The 21,301-nt window shown below is 40.6% G+C and overlaps 1 protein-coding gene across 2 annotated transcripts in view; it reads right to left on the bottom strand.

Annotated features, from left to right (window-relative positions):
* CPAMD8 (C3 and PZP like alpha-2-macroglobulin domain containing 8) overlaps window positions 1–21,055 on the bottom strand; it is a 204,962-nt gene extending 183,907 nt beyond the window's left edge. The window contains exon 1 of one of the 2 annotated variants that reach the window (XM_089667566.1): window positions 20,692–21,055. In XM_089667566.1, the coding sequence (XP_089523692.1) occupies window positions 20,692–20,750 (59 nt within the window). In that variant the 5' untranslated portion in view covers window positions 20,751–21,055. The remainder of the gene's footprint in view (window positions 1–20,691) is intronic. The other variant, XM_089667561.1, reaches the window with a different exon arrangement.
* Between the last annotated feature and the right edge of the window lie 246 nt (window positions 21,056–21,301).

Raw genomic sequence — 21,301 nt, 5'->3', positions numbered from 1 at the left:
CAAACAAGCCAACAAATGCAGCACCAATACATTTCTTTTAGTAGCTTCCCTTTAAAGCAAGTTCATAATAACATAACATTTTCACACCTAAAAAACATTTAATTATTTGCTACACCAAGAAAAAGGCACAGTAACTTTAACAGAGCAATACTTACAGTATGTTTTCTCTTTTAGGTTCCATTCCTGCAGTGAATGAACGGGCACCCTTTTTGCTAGTAGACTAATAAAAGTATATTAGAACTCAAAATCTATTGGTCCTTCTTGAAACAATAGCTTATCCCATTTACATCTACCTTCTTATTAACTGGTGAATTAATTTTAATATATTTGCAAGTTTTCCAGTGCTCAATAAAATGGGAAAGGGAGAAACAGTTATGTAAAACATCATTTTTAAGTTCAAACTACCTGAAGAGTGAAAGGATTTATTAAAGTGCAGACCCTGCTGGCAAATATAATTACCTCTGATTATAAGTACAAAAAAAAGACCAGCATAGCTCAGACAAAAAAAAATGTCAGCTATGCAAACAGAATACTTTTCATCCAATTGCAAACATTGATTGCAGAAATGTTCTACCACAGTGACCAATACACAGCCTTGTGAACAGCGCTGCCAGTCTTATGCAGGCCATAGACGGGTGGAAGATCAGCCGTTTTTTCAGCCGGAAAAAAAATTGGCGGATTTTTGCACCGTTAGTGGGTTAATTGGTCAGCCGTTTTTCGGGATTTTGGCACTTTTTTTTATCGGTGAAGTTGGAAAAAAATCAGCCGATTTTGCCGTTCGGCCGATTTTCCCGGCAATGATGGACAAATTGGCCGATCTTTTTACCGATAAAAAATCTGTGCATGAGCCGTGACCTGCAAGAAAAAGAAGAAGAAAAAGGAGAAAAAGAAGGGAAAGAAGAAGAAAAAGAACAAGAATGCCAGTCCGCTATTATATTTGACATGAAAAAGTATAGCGGCTGCAACAATGTATCTATTTGTATCCGAATAAAAACATCTGTATCCGAAATGGATACAAATAGATACATTGTTGCAACCGCAATACTTGTTCATGTCAAATATAATAGCAGAGCTCTCTGCAGGGACAGAAGTAATTAAAGGCTGGCCATAGACGGGACGAAAATCGGCTGATTTTTTTTTACCGTTGGTGTTAAAGTCGGCCTATTGAACAACCGATTTTTCTTTTTTTTTTTTTTTTTTTTTTTTTTTTTTTTAAACGGCCGGTTTTACTCTGAGCTACTGAATATCACATTGTTTTCAGGCTGTCCAGACACAAGGAATGTTAATACAGTGACCATGCAAAAATACTAAGCAGCCATTGAGTAATGACATTAAGCACACTGGATCCAACTTTGAAATTGTGTGACTTCAAAGTCAGATAGCAGTGCAACTTCAGGTGCAACTTGACAGACATCTGTGCAACTTCATGCACAGATATATATCTAAGTTGCACCTGAAATCAGCAAAAGAAGTGCAGGAACTACTTTTCAGATTGGTGCGACTCTGACAAAGTCGGATTAGAACGGTTTTATTGCCGATCATTTGATGCGATTTGTCATGCAATTTGAACGGTCAAATCGCATGACAATTTGCATCAGTGTCAACCATTTAAGAAAAAAAGAGAGAAAAAAAGACCTTATGACAGTTAAATAATTATCATAAAGGTCATCTTTCTACTTTCTTGGCTTGTTTATTTACCAATGACCCAAACTTGCAGCTGTTTTATATCATTTTGTGTCTGATAACTGTGTTTTTTTTTTTTTTTTACAGTTAAAGCAGTATTAAACCCCAAAAAGAAATATGTACTATATAGCAGCTTATCAATCCTTAAATGTGACAAATGTGACAACTACATTAGTTTTCTTTTTTTATGTTCTTTTTCCCCTGCTGATGTGGCCTTTCTCAGAGTGTCTCCACTCTGGATGGAGAAGTGATAAAGACACTTTTAGACAGCAATGTCAGTCTGGGGAGAGGGTAGTGTTAAAATGGCCACAGAGGGTTTGAATCTTGGCCAATTCAGCAGGGACCAGCTGAGATGCGAACCATGTATAGGTAGGCTAAATGTACCCAAGTTGATTGATCGGTCATCTTGGGCACAACCAGCTTGTTGGATTTTACATGCAATCATTGCCAGCGGCTATTATAGGATTACTGAATCACTGTGGTTGGCTCACCACCCCCCACCCATCCTTGCCAGGAGAACACAATGACTTTGCGAGAGGGATTCGCCATCAACACTAACCCGTGGTGCAGGAATGAAAATTGTACCATCTATGGCCGGCCTTAGATGCACTAAGCAGTTACAGCAAGGTTTTATGAAAGATGACCATTGTCCCTGTCACTGTTAAATGGTTTGTCTCAACCCTATAACTGCCACCTTTGCTGAATATCTTGGCCTGTTAAAAGAAGTTGAAAAATAACAAACTTATGCTAATCATACACTAGCTGAAAAATCATTCAAACTTGTTTTAGAATAACAAACACTTGTGTGAGAGCAAACAATAGTGCCATCATGTAATGACCAAATTTCCCACTATAATTCATTCAATGGACATAAATGAATCGTTTTTTTGTCCGTCTTGAAACAAATGCGCAGTGCGGACAGTTCGATTTTTAACAAGGCGCGAAACACATTAACCTTTTAATTCATCGTTCATTCGGCAGCCAGTTCCGATTTTTTTGGCTCTGAAAAGTAAAAAATTATTTCCTTTTGTGTCCAATAACTGGACAAAAAGCGAACTAGCTAAATGACAGAATTTCAAATGGTTTTACATCTAGTGTTTGGGGACCATTACTGACAGGATAACAAAGTGAAGATACGTGAAAGAAAACTAATGCAGCCACCACATCTAAGATTTGGTAATCTACAACATAGTAAATGTTTGATTTGGGGTTTAATCCTATCTTAAGTAAGTGTGTTATTTAATAAAGTAACTCAGACAATTTTCCAAGCAATATGGCACTTTGTTTTCTTTTGAGAAAAATATGCCCCTATCATTGAGAAACCTTCCTCTCTGTTCCCCATACATTGTTCTTTACATCATTAACTAGCGAATGGCCAATGGCTGGCACGGAGTCAGTCATATCCAGAATCCAATTTCCAATTCTGATCTACAGCTAAGGGCTCTGCTTCTATATTATGACCCTAAGCAGAATAGTAGGCCCTTGGAACACCTACTGCATCACTCTCCAGAGCTTAGTAAATGTGGTAAAGATCTGCTGACTTCCAACATCCAATCATGCACAAGCAAAAATGCTGTTTTTTTTTTTAATTTTCCTTGCATGTGATTGGGTATTCTTGGCAAAGTGAAGCTTTATCTCTTTTACTAAGCTCTGGAGCAACCTCACTTGCAGAGTTTATTTGCCTTTAGTAAATCATAGCCTCTGAGTAATAAATATCCCTGCTTCAGAGGTCATCAGGAATTTTAAATACCCCTCTGTTTGGTCGGTGGTCCCAGTATCAGCTGGAAGCAATACACCCTGTTCCAAATTATTATGCAAATGATATTTTTCTCATTTACCTAAATAATTGATGTAAATAACAGTCAGCATAATTCTCATGTTATCAACTATTAAGAGTACAATTCACATTTTATTGAACAAACCTCCTAATGATAACAGTATTTTTTTTAAACATAAAAAACTTACAATGCACTGTTCCAAATTATTACGCACAGTAAGTTTCAAAACACTTTATAGGTTGTAAAGAACTGAAAATTGTCATTTGTTGTATTTGCAGCATATTTACTGAAATCAAAAGCTATTTCAATCAAACATTTAACAACATTTTAACTTTTTAAACATTTTAACAGGTCACATTACATTTTAACATAGGACCCCTTATTTGATAGCAGCTTCACAAGCCTTGCATCCATTGAACTTGTGAGTTTTTGGACAGTTTCTGCTTGAATTTGTTTGCAAGATGTCAGAAAAGCCTCCCAGAGCTGCTGTTTGGATGTGAACTGCTTCCCACCCTCACCCTCAGTTGGAGGAATGATGCCCCTGTGTCAGAGGAAGGAATGGTGCCTCTGCGTCAGTTGGAGGAATGGTGTCTCTGTGTCAGTGGGAGGAATGATGCCTCTGCGTCAGCTGGAGGAATGATGCCTCTGCGTCAGCTGGAGGAATGATGCCTCTGCGTCAGCTGGAGGAATGATGCCTCTGCGTCAGCTGGAGGAATGATGCCTCTGCGTCAGCTGGAGGAATGATGCCTCTGCGTCAGCTGGAGGAATGATGCCTCTGCGTCAGCTGGAGGAATGATGCCTCTGCGTCAGCTGGAGGAATGATGCCTCTGCGTCAGCTGGAGGAATGATGCCTCTGCGTCAGCTGGAGGAATGATGCCTCTGCGTTAGTTGGAGGATTGATGTCTCTGCGTCAGTGGGAGGAATGATGCCTCTGCATCAGTGGGAGGAATGGTACCACTGTGTTAGTTTGAGGAAATGTGCCTCTGTATCAGTGGGAGGAATGGGATTCCTGTATCAGTTGGTGGAATGGTGCCTCTGTGTCTGTTGCAGGAATGGTGACCCTGTGTTAGATGGACTTATGTTGCTTCTCTGTCAGTGAGAGGAATGGTGCCTCTATTCCTCCAAAGAGTGCTTATTATTTAACCCCCATTCACCCTCCAAGGACATCCACAAAAGTCATTTTACCATATATCATAGCCAGGGGTGGACTGACAACTCATGGGGCCCCCGGGCAATAGGGGATCATGGGGCCCCTGTGTCCTTGCCCAAACTCAAAAAAGCCTATGAAAAAGATACCAGGGGCATCTCATGGGGCCCCCTACTGACCCCGGGCCCTCGGGCAGTGCCCGAGTTTCCAAATGGTCAGTCCGCCCCTGATCATAGCCATCCTAAGAAGTAACTGTCTAAGAGTCCATTATTATTTAGATGACATTCTGGTTTTAGCCAGCAATCAAGAAAAGTATGAAGGGAATGTTCCCTTGACAAAGTCTTTTGATATTGAAACACATTGGGGACCAGCAGCATGCTGGGAACCTAGGTTGTATGTGGATACAGAGTGGTGAGCTGCTCCTCAGCTTTCAGCTGGGACAGAGCAAACTACTGCTTCCCACATATTGTCTTGCATAGTGCCGATGTGCACTAATTTTATGTGAGTTTAATTGTAACTTTTTATATATTTAAAAATTGCAACACTTTATTACGAGTATACCACGTATCAATCTGAGTTGCTGGAACCAAAATCAACCAAACTAGGAAGGTTTTAACCTGCAAAAAAGCACTATAGCCTGTCTTGAGAAGGAGAGGCTAAAGAACGAGTGAGATTCCAATTACCCATGTGTGTTGGGTGAAGAATTTGTGTTTATGAAAAAAAGACAATGGACACAATTAAAAGAAGATATGGTACCTATGTTGCAGTTTGGAACTTTGATTCATTGATGTTATACTTTTACAGTTTTGTTACAATTCACTGACTAGATGACAGATGACTAGATGACTAATGGATCTGTGAAGTGCTGCATTGGTGGTATACATACACTATATTGCCAAAAGTATTGGGACATCTGCCTTTACACGCACATGAATTTTAATGGAACCCCAGTCTTTATCCGTAGGGCTCAATATTGAGTTGGCCCACCCTTTGCAGCTATAACAGCTTCAACTCTTCTGGGAAGGCTGTCCACAAGGATTAGGAGTGTGTCTATGTGAATGTTTGACCATTCTTTCAGAAGCGTATTTGTGAGGTCAGGCACTGATGTCTGACGAGAAGGCCTGGCTCACAGTCTCCGCTCTAATTCATCCCATAGGTGTTCTATTGGTTTGAGGTCAGGACTCTGTGCAGGCCAGTCAAGTCCCTCCACCCCAAACTTGCTCAACCATGTCTCTATGGACTTTGCTTTGTGCACTGGTGCTCAGTCATATTGGAATAGAAAGAAGCCATCCCCAATCTGTTCCCACAAAGTTGGGAGCATGAAATTGTCCAAAATGTCTTGGTAGGCTGACGCCTTAAGAGTTCCCTTCACTGGAACTAAGGAGCCAAGCCCAAACCCTGAAAAACAACCCAACACCATAATCCCCCCTCCACCAAACTTTACACTTGGCTCAATGCAGCAAGGCAAGTTCCGTTTTCCTGGCAACCACCAAACCCAGGCACATCCATCAGATTTCCAGATAGAGAAGCATGATTCGTCACTACAGAGAACACATCTCCACTGGTCTAGAGTCCAGTGGCGGCTTGCTTTACACCAATGCATTCAGTGCTTTGAATTGCACTTGATGTAAGGCTTGGATGAAGCTGATCAGCCATGGAAATTCCATGAAGGTCTCTACGCACTGTTGTTGTGCTAATCTGAAGCAAGGAAATGTATTATTATTGCACAGGTGGCAATCTATCATGTTACCACGCTTGAATTCACTGAGCTCCTGAGATGGACCCATTCTTTCACAAATGTTTGTAGAAGCAGTCTGCATACCTAAGTGCTTGATTTTATACACCTGTGACCATGGAAGTGATTGGAACACCCGAATTCATCGATCTGGTGGGACGTCCTAATACTTTTGGCAATATAGTGTATCTGTATATGCTTTCATTTAATTAAACACTGTGGGTTTTTGAATGTAGCAGCTTCATACATGTAACATTATAATATAAATAATATATTTATTTAATGCTTAGAAGTTTGATTTACTAATCTTGTTATCGCTTTATAAGTGCAGGGTGGGGATTCTTACTTAACATAAGTAATAAACGGAGTTCATTCATTTAGCTGAAAGAAGATCTTGGAACCTGTTATCACCAGAATCTGCACAAGTCTTGGAATTTTTACAGGCTGGCCTTCACAAAGGCCTAAGTTTCAGCATGTTTGAAGTGCAAGTTTAGGCACACTCCTGGCACTCACAACGTGATGATGTCACCCACCATTGTGCGCCATGTGGGGCAGCTCTTCCAGTATTAGCAGGTGACCTCATACCTTACCCACTTTTACCCCTCTGGCGTGTGCGCTTGACGGAACTATATAACGCAGGATAAGTACTAGGAGGGTTGAGGGGGTACCGGGACAGCTTGTAGTGTCACCGCTCTAAATGGGAAAATATATTTAATAATATTTCTTTGTATGGTCTGGCATATCTTAACTGCTTCAGCATCAGTGATGTACCCATACATCGCAAGGTTGAAGTGGTTAAACTAGGAGAATGTCTGCAGCTACAGGTATTGTCCCTGTTTTTTTTTTTAGGTGGTGATGCACTTTTATGTAAAAACAATTCTAGCAGCTTATTAGGTGCTGGAACACTTTTACAGGCAATGTAAGGGGCCCCTCTCCCGCTGCCTTCCCTAGCTCTCCTGTCCCACTGGGGGAATCTGGGTGTGAAGCTGGCGGTTCCGCCGGCTTACCATAGAGATGTTCAAGGACCGGAATGCTCCCAATCTTCTCTATGGTATAAGAAACCAGAAGTGACAAGTGTTTTGTCACTTCCTGTTTCACCAGGATGTAAACAAGCCATTACTGGCTTGGGAAAGCATTTGATCAAACCAATCTTGGTTTGATCTGATGCTTTTAAGGGCACAGGAGAGATCGGGGGTATAATAGACCCCAGATCTCTCCATAAAGAGGACCTGTCAATGTACCAGCTATCATAAGGGATGCTGGTCATCCCTTGTGACAGTCATAAGAGTGATTTAAAAAAATTTAAAACGTACAAATAAATTATTATTAAATTTAAGCTCCCCTGTGCTGGCGTGCAAAGGCGAATGCATATGTAGGTTGTGCATGCATATGTAAACAGTGTACCACGCATATGAAGTATCACCACAAATAATATAGTGAGAGTAATAATTCTAGCACCAGACCTCCTGTGTATATCTAAACTGGTAACCTGTAAAGATTTTTAAAGTAGTGTCACCTATGAAGATTTTTAAGTACTGTAGTTTGTCCCCATTCCACAAGTGCACGCAATTTTAAAGCATGACATGTTAGGTATCTATTTATTTGGCCGTAACGGCATCTCTTATATTTTACCAAACAATTGGGTATTATATTGTGTTTGTGTGCATTAAAATTCATCAAAGTGTATTTTTTTCCAAAACAATTGCATATGAAAAATGGCTGCACAAATACCGTGTCGCATTAAAAATTTCACCCACCATTTTATTCTCTAGGGTCTCTGCGTTTGGAGGTTCTAAGTAATTTTCAAGCTATAAAATGCTGATTTTTACAAGTAGAAGAGAAGTGTCAGAATAGGCATGGGGATGAATTGGTTAAGTTTTGTGCCATTATTTTAAAAGTATCTGTCTGGCTTCTCTCCAAGCTTTGTTTACTAGGTTATAGTACTTGCCTTGTAATGCACTTGTTTACCTGGTTTTTGGTTTATGAATTATTCTGCCATGATTATAGCTACTGTATCCAGCCACATAATGCTAATATTTTGAGCAGGCTTCCTTGCTATGCAACTTATTTTCTACTTAAAATTTTCATGATTTTATTATCAAGCGCATTTGAGCCACACTGTTTGTGTCAAGAGATGCACACAGCCTAGTTTGGGAGCAAGCCCATAGGTGAACCCCCATAGGAAGTGGCTTCCAAGAAGAGGAGGAGCCCAGATACCCAGCATGGTACCCTAGAAGATAAGGTTCGGGGCTGCTCTGTGCAACACCACGTATATATACGTGATCTGCATTTCCGAGTAGGGGGCGCCTTACCCGCGCCGCTATTGGCTGCTGGGAATGTCAATCACAGGGTCCCGACCAGCGATCCCTGGCTGGGACTCAGTGATCGTCGGGAGGGCTGAGAGGGGAGAGATCAGTGTGTAAACATCTGAAAACAACACAGATCTCTCTCCTGTCAGCATGGACATACTGCTTTGTATTGCTTTGCACAGCAAAGAGATACGAAGCAGCATGTCTCACAAGTAAAGCAGCACACAGCACACAGCACACAATGTAAAACACACACAGCGCACTGTTAAGCCTTTGATCGCCCCAGATCGCCCCAACCCCTTCCTGCCCAATTTCATTAGTACAGTGTCACTGCTTTTTATTGGCACTGATCACTGGGGATGTCAGTTGCAGTTAGTCAGTTCCCACTCAGTGTCAGAATGCCCGCCGCAGTCCCGCTATAAGTCACTGATCGCCGCCATTACTAGTATAAAATGCAAAATTTATAAAATGCAAAATGCAGAGGTTTGTGGGAAGCTCTATTTGTGGGAAAAAAATTACATAAATTTCATTTAAGTACATTTAAGTTCAATTAAGTACAGCACTGCATGACCGTGCAGTTAAAGTAATGTAGCACCGTATCGCAAAAAATTGCCTGGTCAGGAAGGGGGGTAAATCCTCAGGAGGGCAAGTGGTTAAGCTTTACAAATGTTTTAATAGTTATGTACTGTAAGTGTTGGATTAGGTCGTAACTACATGTACAGGTTCTATCTGGATGATAGTAACATTTTTAAAGTGATATTAAATGCATTTTTTTTTAAATAACAAACATGTTATACCTACCTGCTCTGTGCAGTAGTTTTGCACAGAGCAGCCCCAATCCTCCTCTTCTCAGGTTCCCCATCGGCGCTCCTGGCCCCTCCCTCCTGCCAGGTGTGCCCAGAGCCAGCAGCTTGCTATGTGAGCACCCAAGCAGGCTCACTCCCAAGCCACTGCTCTGCGTGTCCATTCACAAACAGAGCTGTGACTTGGCCCCACCCCCTCTTCCTCCTCATTGGCTCAATGGCTGTGATTGACAGCAGCGGGAGTCAAGGCTCTCGTGCTGGATCGCGACGGTGCTCAGGTAAGTATTAGGTGGGCTGGTGCACATAGAAGGTTTTGAGCCTTTACAACCACTTTATCATTGTTTATCTCTACTTTTTAAATGCAATGGAAGACCCATCTCATGTCTAGGCTGACCTTAAACCACACATATTATAATCAGGTATTAGAATCATGTGAAAAATTAGAATGGGCTCTGCGGTATTAGAGTCTGCAGCACTGGATATAAATTAAACAGTTTGTTTAGACTGGCCCTTGCACTACACAGATGTAAATTAATATAAAGCAGATTATAAAAAAAAGTACATACTTTGGCCAGCTTAACCACCTCCCGTCCAGCCCATGTATATAAACGGCCGGACGGTGGCACTGCAGGGTCAGATGGCCGTTTATAAAACGGCCTCCCCGCAACTTGCTTGTGCACGCTCCCTGGGAGCGCACAACACCGCGATCCGGCGCCCGCTGTGTCCTCCGGACACAGTGGAACACGGATCGTCAGATGGGACCTCTCTATGAGGTCCCGATCATGTGATCACTGATTGGCCAATCAGTGATCACGTGCAGAGTAGTAAGCAATGCTGTCACTTCTGACAGCATTGCTTACTACATGTGAAATCTGTGAATGATCACAGAGGTCACATGGTACAAGGCTATTCACAACAGCCTTGTACCATCTGACAAGCTGTGACCAATCACAGCTCACACAGTAGTTCTCAATGGCTGCAAGAATGTAGCCAGAGAGAAGGAGAAATTATTGCTTTTACAGCCTTTATGGGTGTAAAAGCAATCACTGTAAAAAAAAAAAAATCTTCATCACCCCCCACAAGTAGTACAGTGTCACTATGGTGACAATGAATTTCTAGGGCGACAGTGTGTGAAAAAATAATTAAATAATAATATAAAAAAATTATAATTATTATATTTTTGGTTATAAACTAATTTGGGTTATTTTGGTTTTACTAAAAAGATAACAGAATACATTTTGGCCAAGATTTATGATGAAATACTATTTATTTGAAACATTTTTTAAGAAAAACACTTTTTTAAAAATTTTTTGGACATTTTCATTTACATAGCAAAAAAAAATAAAAATCTCAGTGGTGAATAAATACCACCAAAATAAAGCTTTATCTGTCTCAAAAAAATGCTAAAAAATTCATATGGATACAGTGTTGCATGACTGCACAATTGTCATTAAAAGTGTGATAGAGCTGATAGCTGAAAATTGGTATGGACAGGAAGGGAGTAAAAGTGTCCGGACTGGAAGTGGTTAAGACAGTGTTACATTTGATCCTAGAATGTTTCTAATGATATACACTGTACCATACTACATAAATACCATAGCACTGTGCGATATTACTCATCCCTCTATGCTGGCATATTTTCTGCAGATCACATCTCTGTGTGATCTATCTTCCAGCACTATGCCAAAAGTTATTTCACACAGCCGTTACTAAAGTTACAGATGTAGAGGAGTTGGAATGGTAGGAATGTAATAATGTCTACTCTTCCAAATGACAGGACAGGTAACATACAGTAACGGTTGGTGAATTTCAGATACAAAGAAAATATAGGAAGCAAAAAAAGTTTTGCTTAACCTCATAAATAAGGTACATTCCTTTAAAGACAGTCCTGAAAACGTACTGAATAGTCCAAATACTGTGAATTTATTTGCCAGCACTCAATATGTAGCACTAACATGTAAAATCTATTTATTCCGTATGTACATAGACAACTATATCCTGTATTAAACTCAAAAACAAAAAATGTATCCTTTAGTGTGGTGGCTGCATTTGTTTTCTCTTTTAGGCTTTTTTTTCTTTTATGTACAAATGGTGAACCAGCCAGTAACACATTTCCTGTTAGGCTCCATGTACACTGCAGCTGATAAACTCACGTTTAAGAGCTTTTCTGCGTTTTTTTTTCAGCAGCCCCTGAACTCTCCCTAATGTTTTCCTGTGTTCATGTACACTATGTCATTTACAGTCGTTTACAGGCAGTTGAGTTTACAGTCGTTTTTTTTAACGCACCAAACTTGCATTCAGGAGTAGATTTTATCAGCGTTTCAAACGCCAAATGCTTGTAAACGCAGCTAACCGTGTTTAGAAGCGTTTGCAAAATGTTTTTAACTCTTCCAATTCCAGATGCTGTCCAGAGTCTTTTTTTCATCATGAAAAATGCATGCAAAGCGTTTTCCCGGCACTCAAATGGACCTAGTACACCACACTTTGAGGTTTCACATGAAAGAAAATATGTTAGACACTGCTGCAATCATTTCTGCACAGAAATGAGCTGGAACACATCCAAACACCACAAAAAAAAGAGAGTTAATCTCAACACATACTGCTCTCTCTCTGCTTCTGTTCTCTCTATTTCTCTCAAAATGTTTGAAAGTTAATTTTTTACTGTTTTTCAATGCATTCTGGGCATTTTGGAAGGTCTCCTGAGGTTATCTTTAAAAAACGCTTCTAAACGCTCATAAACGCGGTATGCAAACGCGGCTAAACAGGCGGTTTTTAACCTGCATTTTCCAGCAGTCAGTTTCCATCGTATAGAAGTGTCCCATGTACATGGAGCTTTAGGGTGTCTCCACTCTGGGTGGAAGAGCAACAGAGACATCCTTGGACAGCAGCATCTGGGGAAAGGGTAGTGTTAAGCTGGCCATACACATTCCTCCATACACACAAACGAAGCAACTACCACTGTCAGAATAGGTTGATCAGTGGCTGAAGCTGACTGGCTGAAGCAGCTGATTGATGGAAAATTGTCCAACATGTCCCTTTGACAGAAGTCAAGAAACAATCAACTTTCGTTGAGTGAGGGAGCCCACACACTGATCAAAATCTGCCTGATCCCCGCTCAACTGACACATTTCAATCAGTGTGTGGCTAGCTTTGGATGCAGTTGCAGATATTTATGGACTTCACTAAGAAATTTAAGTCAAACTCTAGCTAAAACTTTTTAAGGCTCCATGTACACTGGCTTCAAAAATTGCCAGTGCTCCTGGCAGAATAAAAAAGGCTGTTTTTTGAGTGTTTTTGTATTAGTGGTTAGGAGCGTGTAGCATTTTTTTTCCTGCCAGAAACCATTCTCAAAAATGCAAAACAGAATATTGTTTTTCTACCTCTAATTGGGGAGCTTAAAATATGCCTCTAAACGACCTAATGTGCATGGACACATAGGATAACATTAGCTTCTACAGGCAAAATGCTAAACTCCCCTAGGAGCAGAGATTTAAGCATCGACCCTAAGTAGTTACAGCAACAGTCTTTTTTTTCTTTTGGGATAAAGGTTTTATAGAAATAAATAAAAGCTGATCATTGTAACCACCCGATCAGTGGTAAATGGTTTGTCTCAACCACCTAACTGTCCATGTGTAGGACAGCTCAGTCTGTTAAAGGAAGTTAAAATGTCACAGATTTACTGGCCGCACCACCAGGCGGAAATAGAGGAAAAACACATACAAGATGAACATTGGACGGCACAGTGGCTTATTGGTTAGCACGTCCACCTGGCAGTACTAGGGTCATTGGTTCAAATCCCAGCCACAGTACCACCTGCCTGGAGTTTGCATGTTCTCCCTGTGCCTGTGAGGGTTTCCTCCCACACTCCTAAGACATGCAGGTAGGTTAATTGGATCCTGTCTAAATTGGCCATAGTATGTCTGTGTATGAATGTGAGTTAGGGACCTTAGATTGTACACCCCTTGAGGGTTAGGGACTGATGTGAATGTACAATATATATGTAAAGTGCTGTGTAAATTGACAGCACTATATAAGTACCTGAAATAAATAAATAATACTAATGAACTCACCACATCTAAAGGTTACAATCAACTAGATTTACCAAAATGATCTAATATAAAGCTCTACCTAAGCTATTAAATCAATCTGCAGCCAATCGGGAAGGCTCTTGTACAACACAATTGTTAGTAGATCTAAAGAAGATTGTAGAGAAGAATTGCAACATGTTGTATGCAGATTTACAAAAATGTAATTCAAGGGTACACCTAAACAATCCATTCAAATCAGGCAGGTCTTTGCACTATATATTTTATGATAGATTAATGGTGACTATATATGCTTCAATAAATAATCAATTTCTTTTCTGACTGATCTCTTCCGATAGAAATAATCTATAGTTGAAAACCCATTAATTTTGATTATGAACCCAAGTTATCGATCGTATCTCTGTTTCCACCATGTAGTTTCATAATCTGATAGAAATATAATCAACAAAGTATCTCAATGGTGCAGAACAACGTAGGCTTTTTTTTTTTTTCTTGCTGTATTGAGATGTTGATTTATTTGTTCGTAGGGAGGTCAACATTGGTGAGTTGCAGCCTTTTCCATCTTTTGGTTCATCTTGGATTCCTTTGGGGATATAGAAGTGGATGCTTGTTTGCTGGGTCTTCCATATATCAAGACATACCTGGTAAGAATGGCCTCAGTGGGTTAACCCCATAAACACCTATATTTAGTAGAGATTGTCATTAACTTTGTATGTATTGCATGGATGACTCTGTTACTATTTTTTGTAATTTTGTAAAATCAATTTGTTTATTGTTTGTATTTTAGTTTTTTTTAGTGGCAATTATATGCAACTATCTGTAAATATCCTGAAGAAGCCAGAAATTTGGCAAAACATGCCAAGTTGGAATTGTTGCATGGTGAACTTCAAGCAATATGAAGTATTATGTTGGTTTTATACCTTTCAGGACTACTAAAGTGATGTAGTTTTTTTCTATGATAATATGGAATAAAGCTTTGTATTGATTGTAGTATATATTAAGTGTGAAAAAATTCTTGAGCACCTTGAAAATCCCTTCTTTCTCATACAATGTTGAACTTAGGCCTCATGTACACTGCTGCTTCTAAATATGAGTTTAGGAGCATTTGGCCTTTTTTTTTGCCAAAGCCCCTGAACTCAACTCAATAAACGCCTATGTGTACATGCAAATATACCATTTTACCAGAGTTTAGGAGCTGCAGAGTTTAGGGGCAGTTAAGTATTCCTCTGAGAGCAGAATAATCGGGTACCAGAGAGGAACGTTTTGGCCAAAAAAGCTAAACACACCAAAAAACGAAGCTAAACGGTAGCGGCGTTTAGTGCTTGGGCGTTTATCCATGTCAATGGAACATACTCTGGCCAATCACATGAATAAACATCCAAACGCTAAACGCAGTAGTGCATTTAGACACATTTTTGCTGCTTTTAGCGTTTTTCTGCTGCCAGGAGAGTTTAACGACTAGGTGAGTTCATGTGTACATGAGGCCAAAAAGTCATTAAGAAACTTTCCACCCTGGCTAAACGATTCAGTTTGATTGAATCCAATCTAAATAGAGTCTAAATCAATCAAATGGGAAGTTATGACTGTTTGTTTGTGGATTCGACTGTCTTTAATCGAATCACATATTGATTGAAATTATAAAAAAAACTGAAGTGGATATGACCAACATTAACCACCTCCCGTCCAGCCGTTGTATATAAACGGCCTCCCCACCCCCTGCTTGTGCGCACTCCCTGGGAGCGTGCAGCACCGCGATCTGGTGCCTGCCATGTCCTCCGGACACAGTGGAACACCAATCATCGTACGGGACCTCTCTGCGAGGTCCTGATCATGTGATCACTGATTGGCCAATCAGTGATCACATGCAGAGTAGTAAGCAAGATGTCACTTCTGACATCATTGCTTACTACATGTGAAATATGTGAATGATCACAGAGGTCTCATGGTACAAGGCTAATCACAACAGCCTTGGACCATGTGACAAGCTGTGACCAATCACAGCTCACACAGTAGTTCTCAATGGCTGCAAGAATGCAGCCAGAGAGAAGGAGAAATTATTGCTTTTACAGCCTTTATGGGTGTAAAAGCAATCAGTGTAAAAAAAAAAAAATCTTCATCACCCCCCATAAGTAGTACCATGGTGACCCTGTACTGCTAGGGTGACAGTATGTTAAAAAAAAAAAAAAAAATAATACAAAAAAATTAAATAAAAATGTAAATAAAAGTTTAAAAATTATAATTTTTGGTTATAAACTAATTTGGGTTATTTTTTTTTCGACTAAAAAGATAACGGAATACATTTTGGCCAAGATTTATGATGAAATATGATTTATTTGCAAAAGTTTATAAGAAAAACACTTTTTTTCAAAATTTTTGGACTTTTTCATTTACATAGCAAAAAAAATAATACTCCCAGTGGTGAATAAATACCAACAAAATAAAGCTTTATCTGTCTAAAAAAAATGCTAAAAAATTCATATGGGTACAGTGTTGCATGACCACGCAATTGTCATTCAAAGTGTGATAGCCCTGAAAGCTGAAAATTGGACTGGACAGGAAGGGGGTAAAAGTGTCCGGACTGGAAGTGGTTAAGGGAACTGTGCAATTAGGTTACAAAGTTTATGGTAAGTCTAAGGAGGTCCATACACGCTTTGATTTTATCATCTGAATGAATAAACAATTGAATAGTCATAACTTCCCTTCTGATTGATCAAACTAAAAAATTATTGATTGTGTTGCATTAATCAGCAGCACTGAGATGCTTTGTCAATAAGTTTGTTTGTAGTTTGATCGATTTGATTATTGCTTGGTGAAAACAGAGATGTGATTAATATCTTACGATTGCATCGTCTAACTATTGATCGAAATCCACTTCCCATGTGGATGGCATATCGATCAATTGCAGTGTCGACTATAGATCGATTATTCCTATTGGGTGAGATCGAACGGAAACAAAGTCGATCATTTAAAGAAGCATGTATAGCCATGCTCATTTTTATTTCATTAATCAATCAATGTGTGATTCGATCAAAATGATCAAATCTGCAAACAATTCAGTAGTCAAAACTTCCCTTTACATTATTATCCCTCCCTCCTAGATTGTAAGCTCGAAAGAGCAGGGCCCTCGAACCCCTCGTGTATTGTATTGTTTCTGTCTTGTCTCATGTTCTGTCCCCCTTGCTATTGTACAGCGCTGAGCAAACCCTTTGGCACTATATAAATACTGTATAATAATATAATAATAATAATTAAGGCTCTGTTCACATCAGAATGTGGTGCGAGAAACCTACGGTCTGTGTGTTTCCTGCACATTGTTCAAAATGCACTACAGTTGCGGGTGTCGATGTTAAGTTAATGACACCCCAAACGCTGTGCGTTTGCCTGCACTAGATTGCATGGTAGAGAAGTACCATGTAATTCGGTTTCAGCATGTTTCCAAAAGTAGTGCATACATGTGATGCAGTGCTATTTGAGCCCATTCAAAATGAATGGGCTCAAATTGCACTGCACTGCACTGAACTGCATGGAAATTGCACAAGAACACACATCACGTTTCTGTGCGATTCCTAGTGTGAACTGGCCCTTCAGCTGGCCATATATTATTCATTGTTCTTCATTCAACCAGGGGTTCCCCTGTCCTCACATTCGAGATGGATGGGGGAATCCTTTCTGCGGAGCTATTGTATTCGGACAGCGGGGAAACTTCTCTGCCAGCAAAATACAATGATCAGTATTGCCGGCAATAGCTGGAGACACTGATTGTTCAGTAAAAACCCCAAAGGCTGTTTGTAAAAAAAGTCCATCAATAGGTCAACTTGTGTACAGCCAGTCTGCTCATACATGGATTGAAATTCAGCCAGTCACTGCTCCACCAGCTGAATTTCAATCCATGTATGGCAAGCTTAAGGCTACATTCACACCTAAACTTTACATTTTCAAGCATTTTTGAGTGTTTTTTTTTTAGCAGAATTGCGTGTTTTTGCCACTTTTGCCAGGTGTTTGTTTTTTCAGGAATTTTTCAACTAAAACCTGTGAATTGCTGCTGAAAAAGGGGCAGAGAGCTGCTGTTTGAGCAAAAAATGTGTGACAAAATGCTTGAAAAAACTCTCGTAAAAGCTCGTAAATGTTGTGCTTTGCAGGTGTTTCCACTGACGTCTATGTGGACAAAAACACTGAATTCTGCCTGAAAAGTAGCTCATGTACTTTTTTGAGCGAGAGACGCTTTTGCTACAAGCGACAGGGTGCTGAGATGTGAACAAGTGCTATTGAAAACAATATTTATTTATTTCAGGTACTTATATAGCGCTGCCAATTTACGCAGCGCTTAACATATGTATATTGTACATTCACACCAGTCCCTACCCCTCAAGGGGTGTACAATCTAATGTCCCTAACTCACATTCATACATACACATACTAGGGCCAATTTACCTACCAGCAAGTCTTTGGAATGTGGGAGGAAACCCACATAGGCACAGGGAGAACATGCAAACTCCAGGCAGGTGGTGCCGTGGCTGGGATTCGAACCAACGCCCCTAGTACTGCCAGGGGGAAGTGCTAACCATTTAGCCACTGTGCTGCCCTAAGGTTTTTGTTTGAGTGTTTTCGAGATTCGAGCTACAAGCCTGGTACATCAGTGTTTTTTTTGTTTTGTTTTTTCTTTTCATTCAACTGAATGGAAAAAAAACTGAAGAGCTCACTATACTATCCACAAACCCCCCCCCCTCCCCCCGCCAAACACACCGGTCAGCACTAGTAGCCATTAGCTGCCAGCACTGATTGGATACTGGTTTTCTAGAATGCCAGTTCGACAGAAGCTGGCTGGCTTCTGTTGGACAGGCTGGTGTACACACGTGCCGAATGTTGACCGCTTTCTGTTGAACCTCCCAACCACGCCACCACCTGCCTGGAGTTTGCATGTTCTCCTTGTGACTGTGTGGGTTTCCTCTGGGTACTCCGGTTTCCTCCCACACTCCAAAGACATGCTGGTAGGTTAACTGACTCCTGTCTAAATTGGCCCTAGTATGTGTATGAATGAATGTGAGTTAGGGACCTTAGATTGTAAGCTCCTTGAGGGTTAGGGACTGCTGTGAATGTACAATGTATAACCTTAGGTTCACACCTAAACGTTTTCTGCCGCCTTTTGCAGAAATGCAGTACAGCCCATGTAGCATGAATTCCTATGAGACAGGTTCACATCTCCGCGTTTTCACCCGGTGCATTTTTTGGAATGGGTAAGGGAATTTTTTTAATACAAAACATTGCGTTTTTGGTCCTATAGACTTCAATTGGAACACTGCAGAAAAGCATGTATTGTGTTTTTGCTGCGTTTTGCAATTAAAATCTGCCTAGCAACAAGAAAAACTTAAAAAAAAATAAAAAAAAATAAAAAATGCATCAAAAACGCGTCAAGAACACAGGTGCAAAAATGCAACCCAAAACAAAATGCAGAAATGCAACCTGCCTAGGTGTGAACCTAGACTTAGATTGTAAGCTCTAACGAGCAGGGCTTTCTGAATCCTCCTGTATTAATTTGTATTGTAATTGTACTGTCTGCCCCTATGTTGTAAAATGCTGCATAAACTATATAAATCCTGTAAAATAATAATAATGTAAATATGCGTATATTGACCTATATAGGCCCTCATGCACACGGGACGTTTTGGTAACGCTGGTAATGTTAGTTTTGTAAAGTCACATTAAAAACGTGAGTTTTTCAGCTTTTTTTTGTGTTTTTGCATTAGTGTTTAGCGGCGTTTTTCGATTTTTTTTTTTACCAAATTTTTTTTATGTAAAAAAAAGTCCAAAAACGCCGGTTTGCAGCGGTTTACCGCATTTTGCCACATTTTCAGCGTTAGAGCGTCTTTACAGCTAACAAAACTCCTCTAAAAGCCCACTAGTTTTGTTTTTTTTTTCCTGCCAAAAAACGTTGATTACAGTCTATGTGTGCATGGACACATAGGATAACATGCTGGGGAGTTTACTGGCTGTAGAAAAAAAGGTCAAACGCCAAAAACAGCAGCTGTAAAAACATCAAGTCTGCATGAGGGCTAATACCTATACTAAATAAATAAACCGTGTTATATTCAAGCCCGCGTGTACTGGGCTTTGCACTCAATTTCCATCAGATTTGATTGTCCAGGGTAAAAAACGATCGCTTGGTCTGCATCAATTGGCATCAATTGTATTTTGATTGATCATGTGATGATGACAGATGTGATTGATTACTTACGATGGTAAATTACGATCGTATCCATCGAAATCCACTTCCCTGTATGTGGCATATTCATCAAATGGGTTTTTAAAGTATAGGTTGGTTATACTCTTAGATTGTAAGCTCCCAGGGTCAGGGCCCTCCTATCCCTCTTGTATTGAACTGTATTGTTGCTGTATTGTCTCCCGTTATATTGTAAAGTGCTGAGCAAACTGTTGGCGCTATATAAATCCTGTATAATAACAATTTTAGATTGTAAGCTCCAAGGATCAGGACCCTCCTTTCCCTCTTGTATTGAACTGTATTGTTGCTGTATTGTCTCCTGTTATATTGTAAAGCGCTGAGCAAACTGTTGGCTCTATATAAATCCTGTATAATAATAATAATAATATACCCATAGGACAAGATCCATTAGAAGAAAACAAAAAACGATTATTTCTTGAAGCATGTATGGTATAAAGTACACTTTTGGGTTGGCACACCCATGACAGCAGTACACCATCCAAAATAAAAGGCTGCAGTGCTAAAAAAACTACTATAACCGAAATAAAAATACTTTGGAGTTGATTTACTAAAACTGGAGAGTGCAAAATTTGGTGTAGCTGTGCACGGCAGCCAATCAGCTTCTAGCTTCCGTTTGTTCATTTATGTTTTGACAATAAAACCTGGAAGCTGATTGGTTTCTATTCAGAGCCACACCAGATTTTGCACTCCCCAGTTTTAGTACATAGCCCTCATATAGGTTGGGTTGAACACAGCTTTAAAAGTGTCTGACTGAGCTGCTCTGTGCTATCCCTGTTATGTAACCAGCAGAGCCTCTCCTGCCCCATGAATGACATGAAGAGGTGATGAGGGTTGTCCCATGACAGAAGAATGTGGAATCATCTCCCAGCTCCATGTCCTGGCACATCTCTCCCTCCATCCCTCCTAACACAGGGACATAAATAACACGAGAAAGGGAGTTTGGATGACTTACGGATTGTTGTGCGCACTGGCGCAGCCGCAGAGGAGCCCCAGAATCCAGAGGAGAGTCATGTTGGGGAACAGAGTCCACAGGCAGTGCCCCTGCAGGGGTGACCGTCTTCCTGTACAGACACACAACACAGGAGGGGGGAGTGTGCCCTGCGGGTGTGTGCTCTGCTCTCCCCCCTACTTGGGAACGGTTTAATCCTTGTTCCGACTTGTCCTGGAAATAATTCCTCCTCACCCGGCGTTCCTTTCCTCCTCAGGAGCCCATCACTTCTCCACGCCGCTCTAGCCTTCTGCTCTGAACTCCGTCTGGTGACTTGTATAAATGAGCCAGATGCGGGCTGATGGGAGGGCGACTGTGACCAGCCAAGCCCCGGACTAGGGCGGGCTGGGCATGTGAGGAGGGGGGGGGGAGAGAGAGGGCTTGGCCCTATAAATCACCACAAACAGACCCTTTAAAGATCTATGGCAGGCTCCCATCTCCCTCCTCCCTACTGCCAGCTCAATGAATGACCTGAGAATGGGGGAGAGGAGGATGTGAACAGCTAAGGGAATTCCCTTTCATCCCCCTGGTAGTCCTGTGTGCCAGGGAGACACATACATGGGGCATCCATCCA

The sequence above is a fragment of the Staurois parvus genome, unplaced genomic scaffold (genome assembly GCF_062004578.1).
Source record: "Staurois parvus isolate SC_StPar_1 unplaced genomic scaffold, SC_StPar_1.0 ptg000053l, whole genome shotgun sequence".
Classification (NCBI taxonomy): Eukaryota; Metazoa; Chordata; class Amphibia; order Anura; family Ranidae; genus Staurois; species Staurois parvus.
The sequence above is the reverse complement of the archived record's forward strand: the minus strand, read 5'-3'. Positions and strand labels throughout refer to the sequence as shown.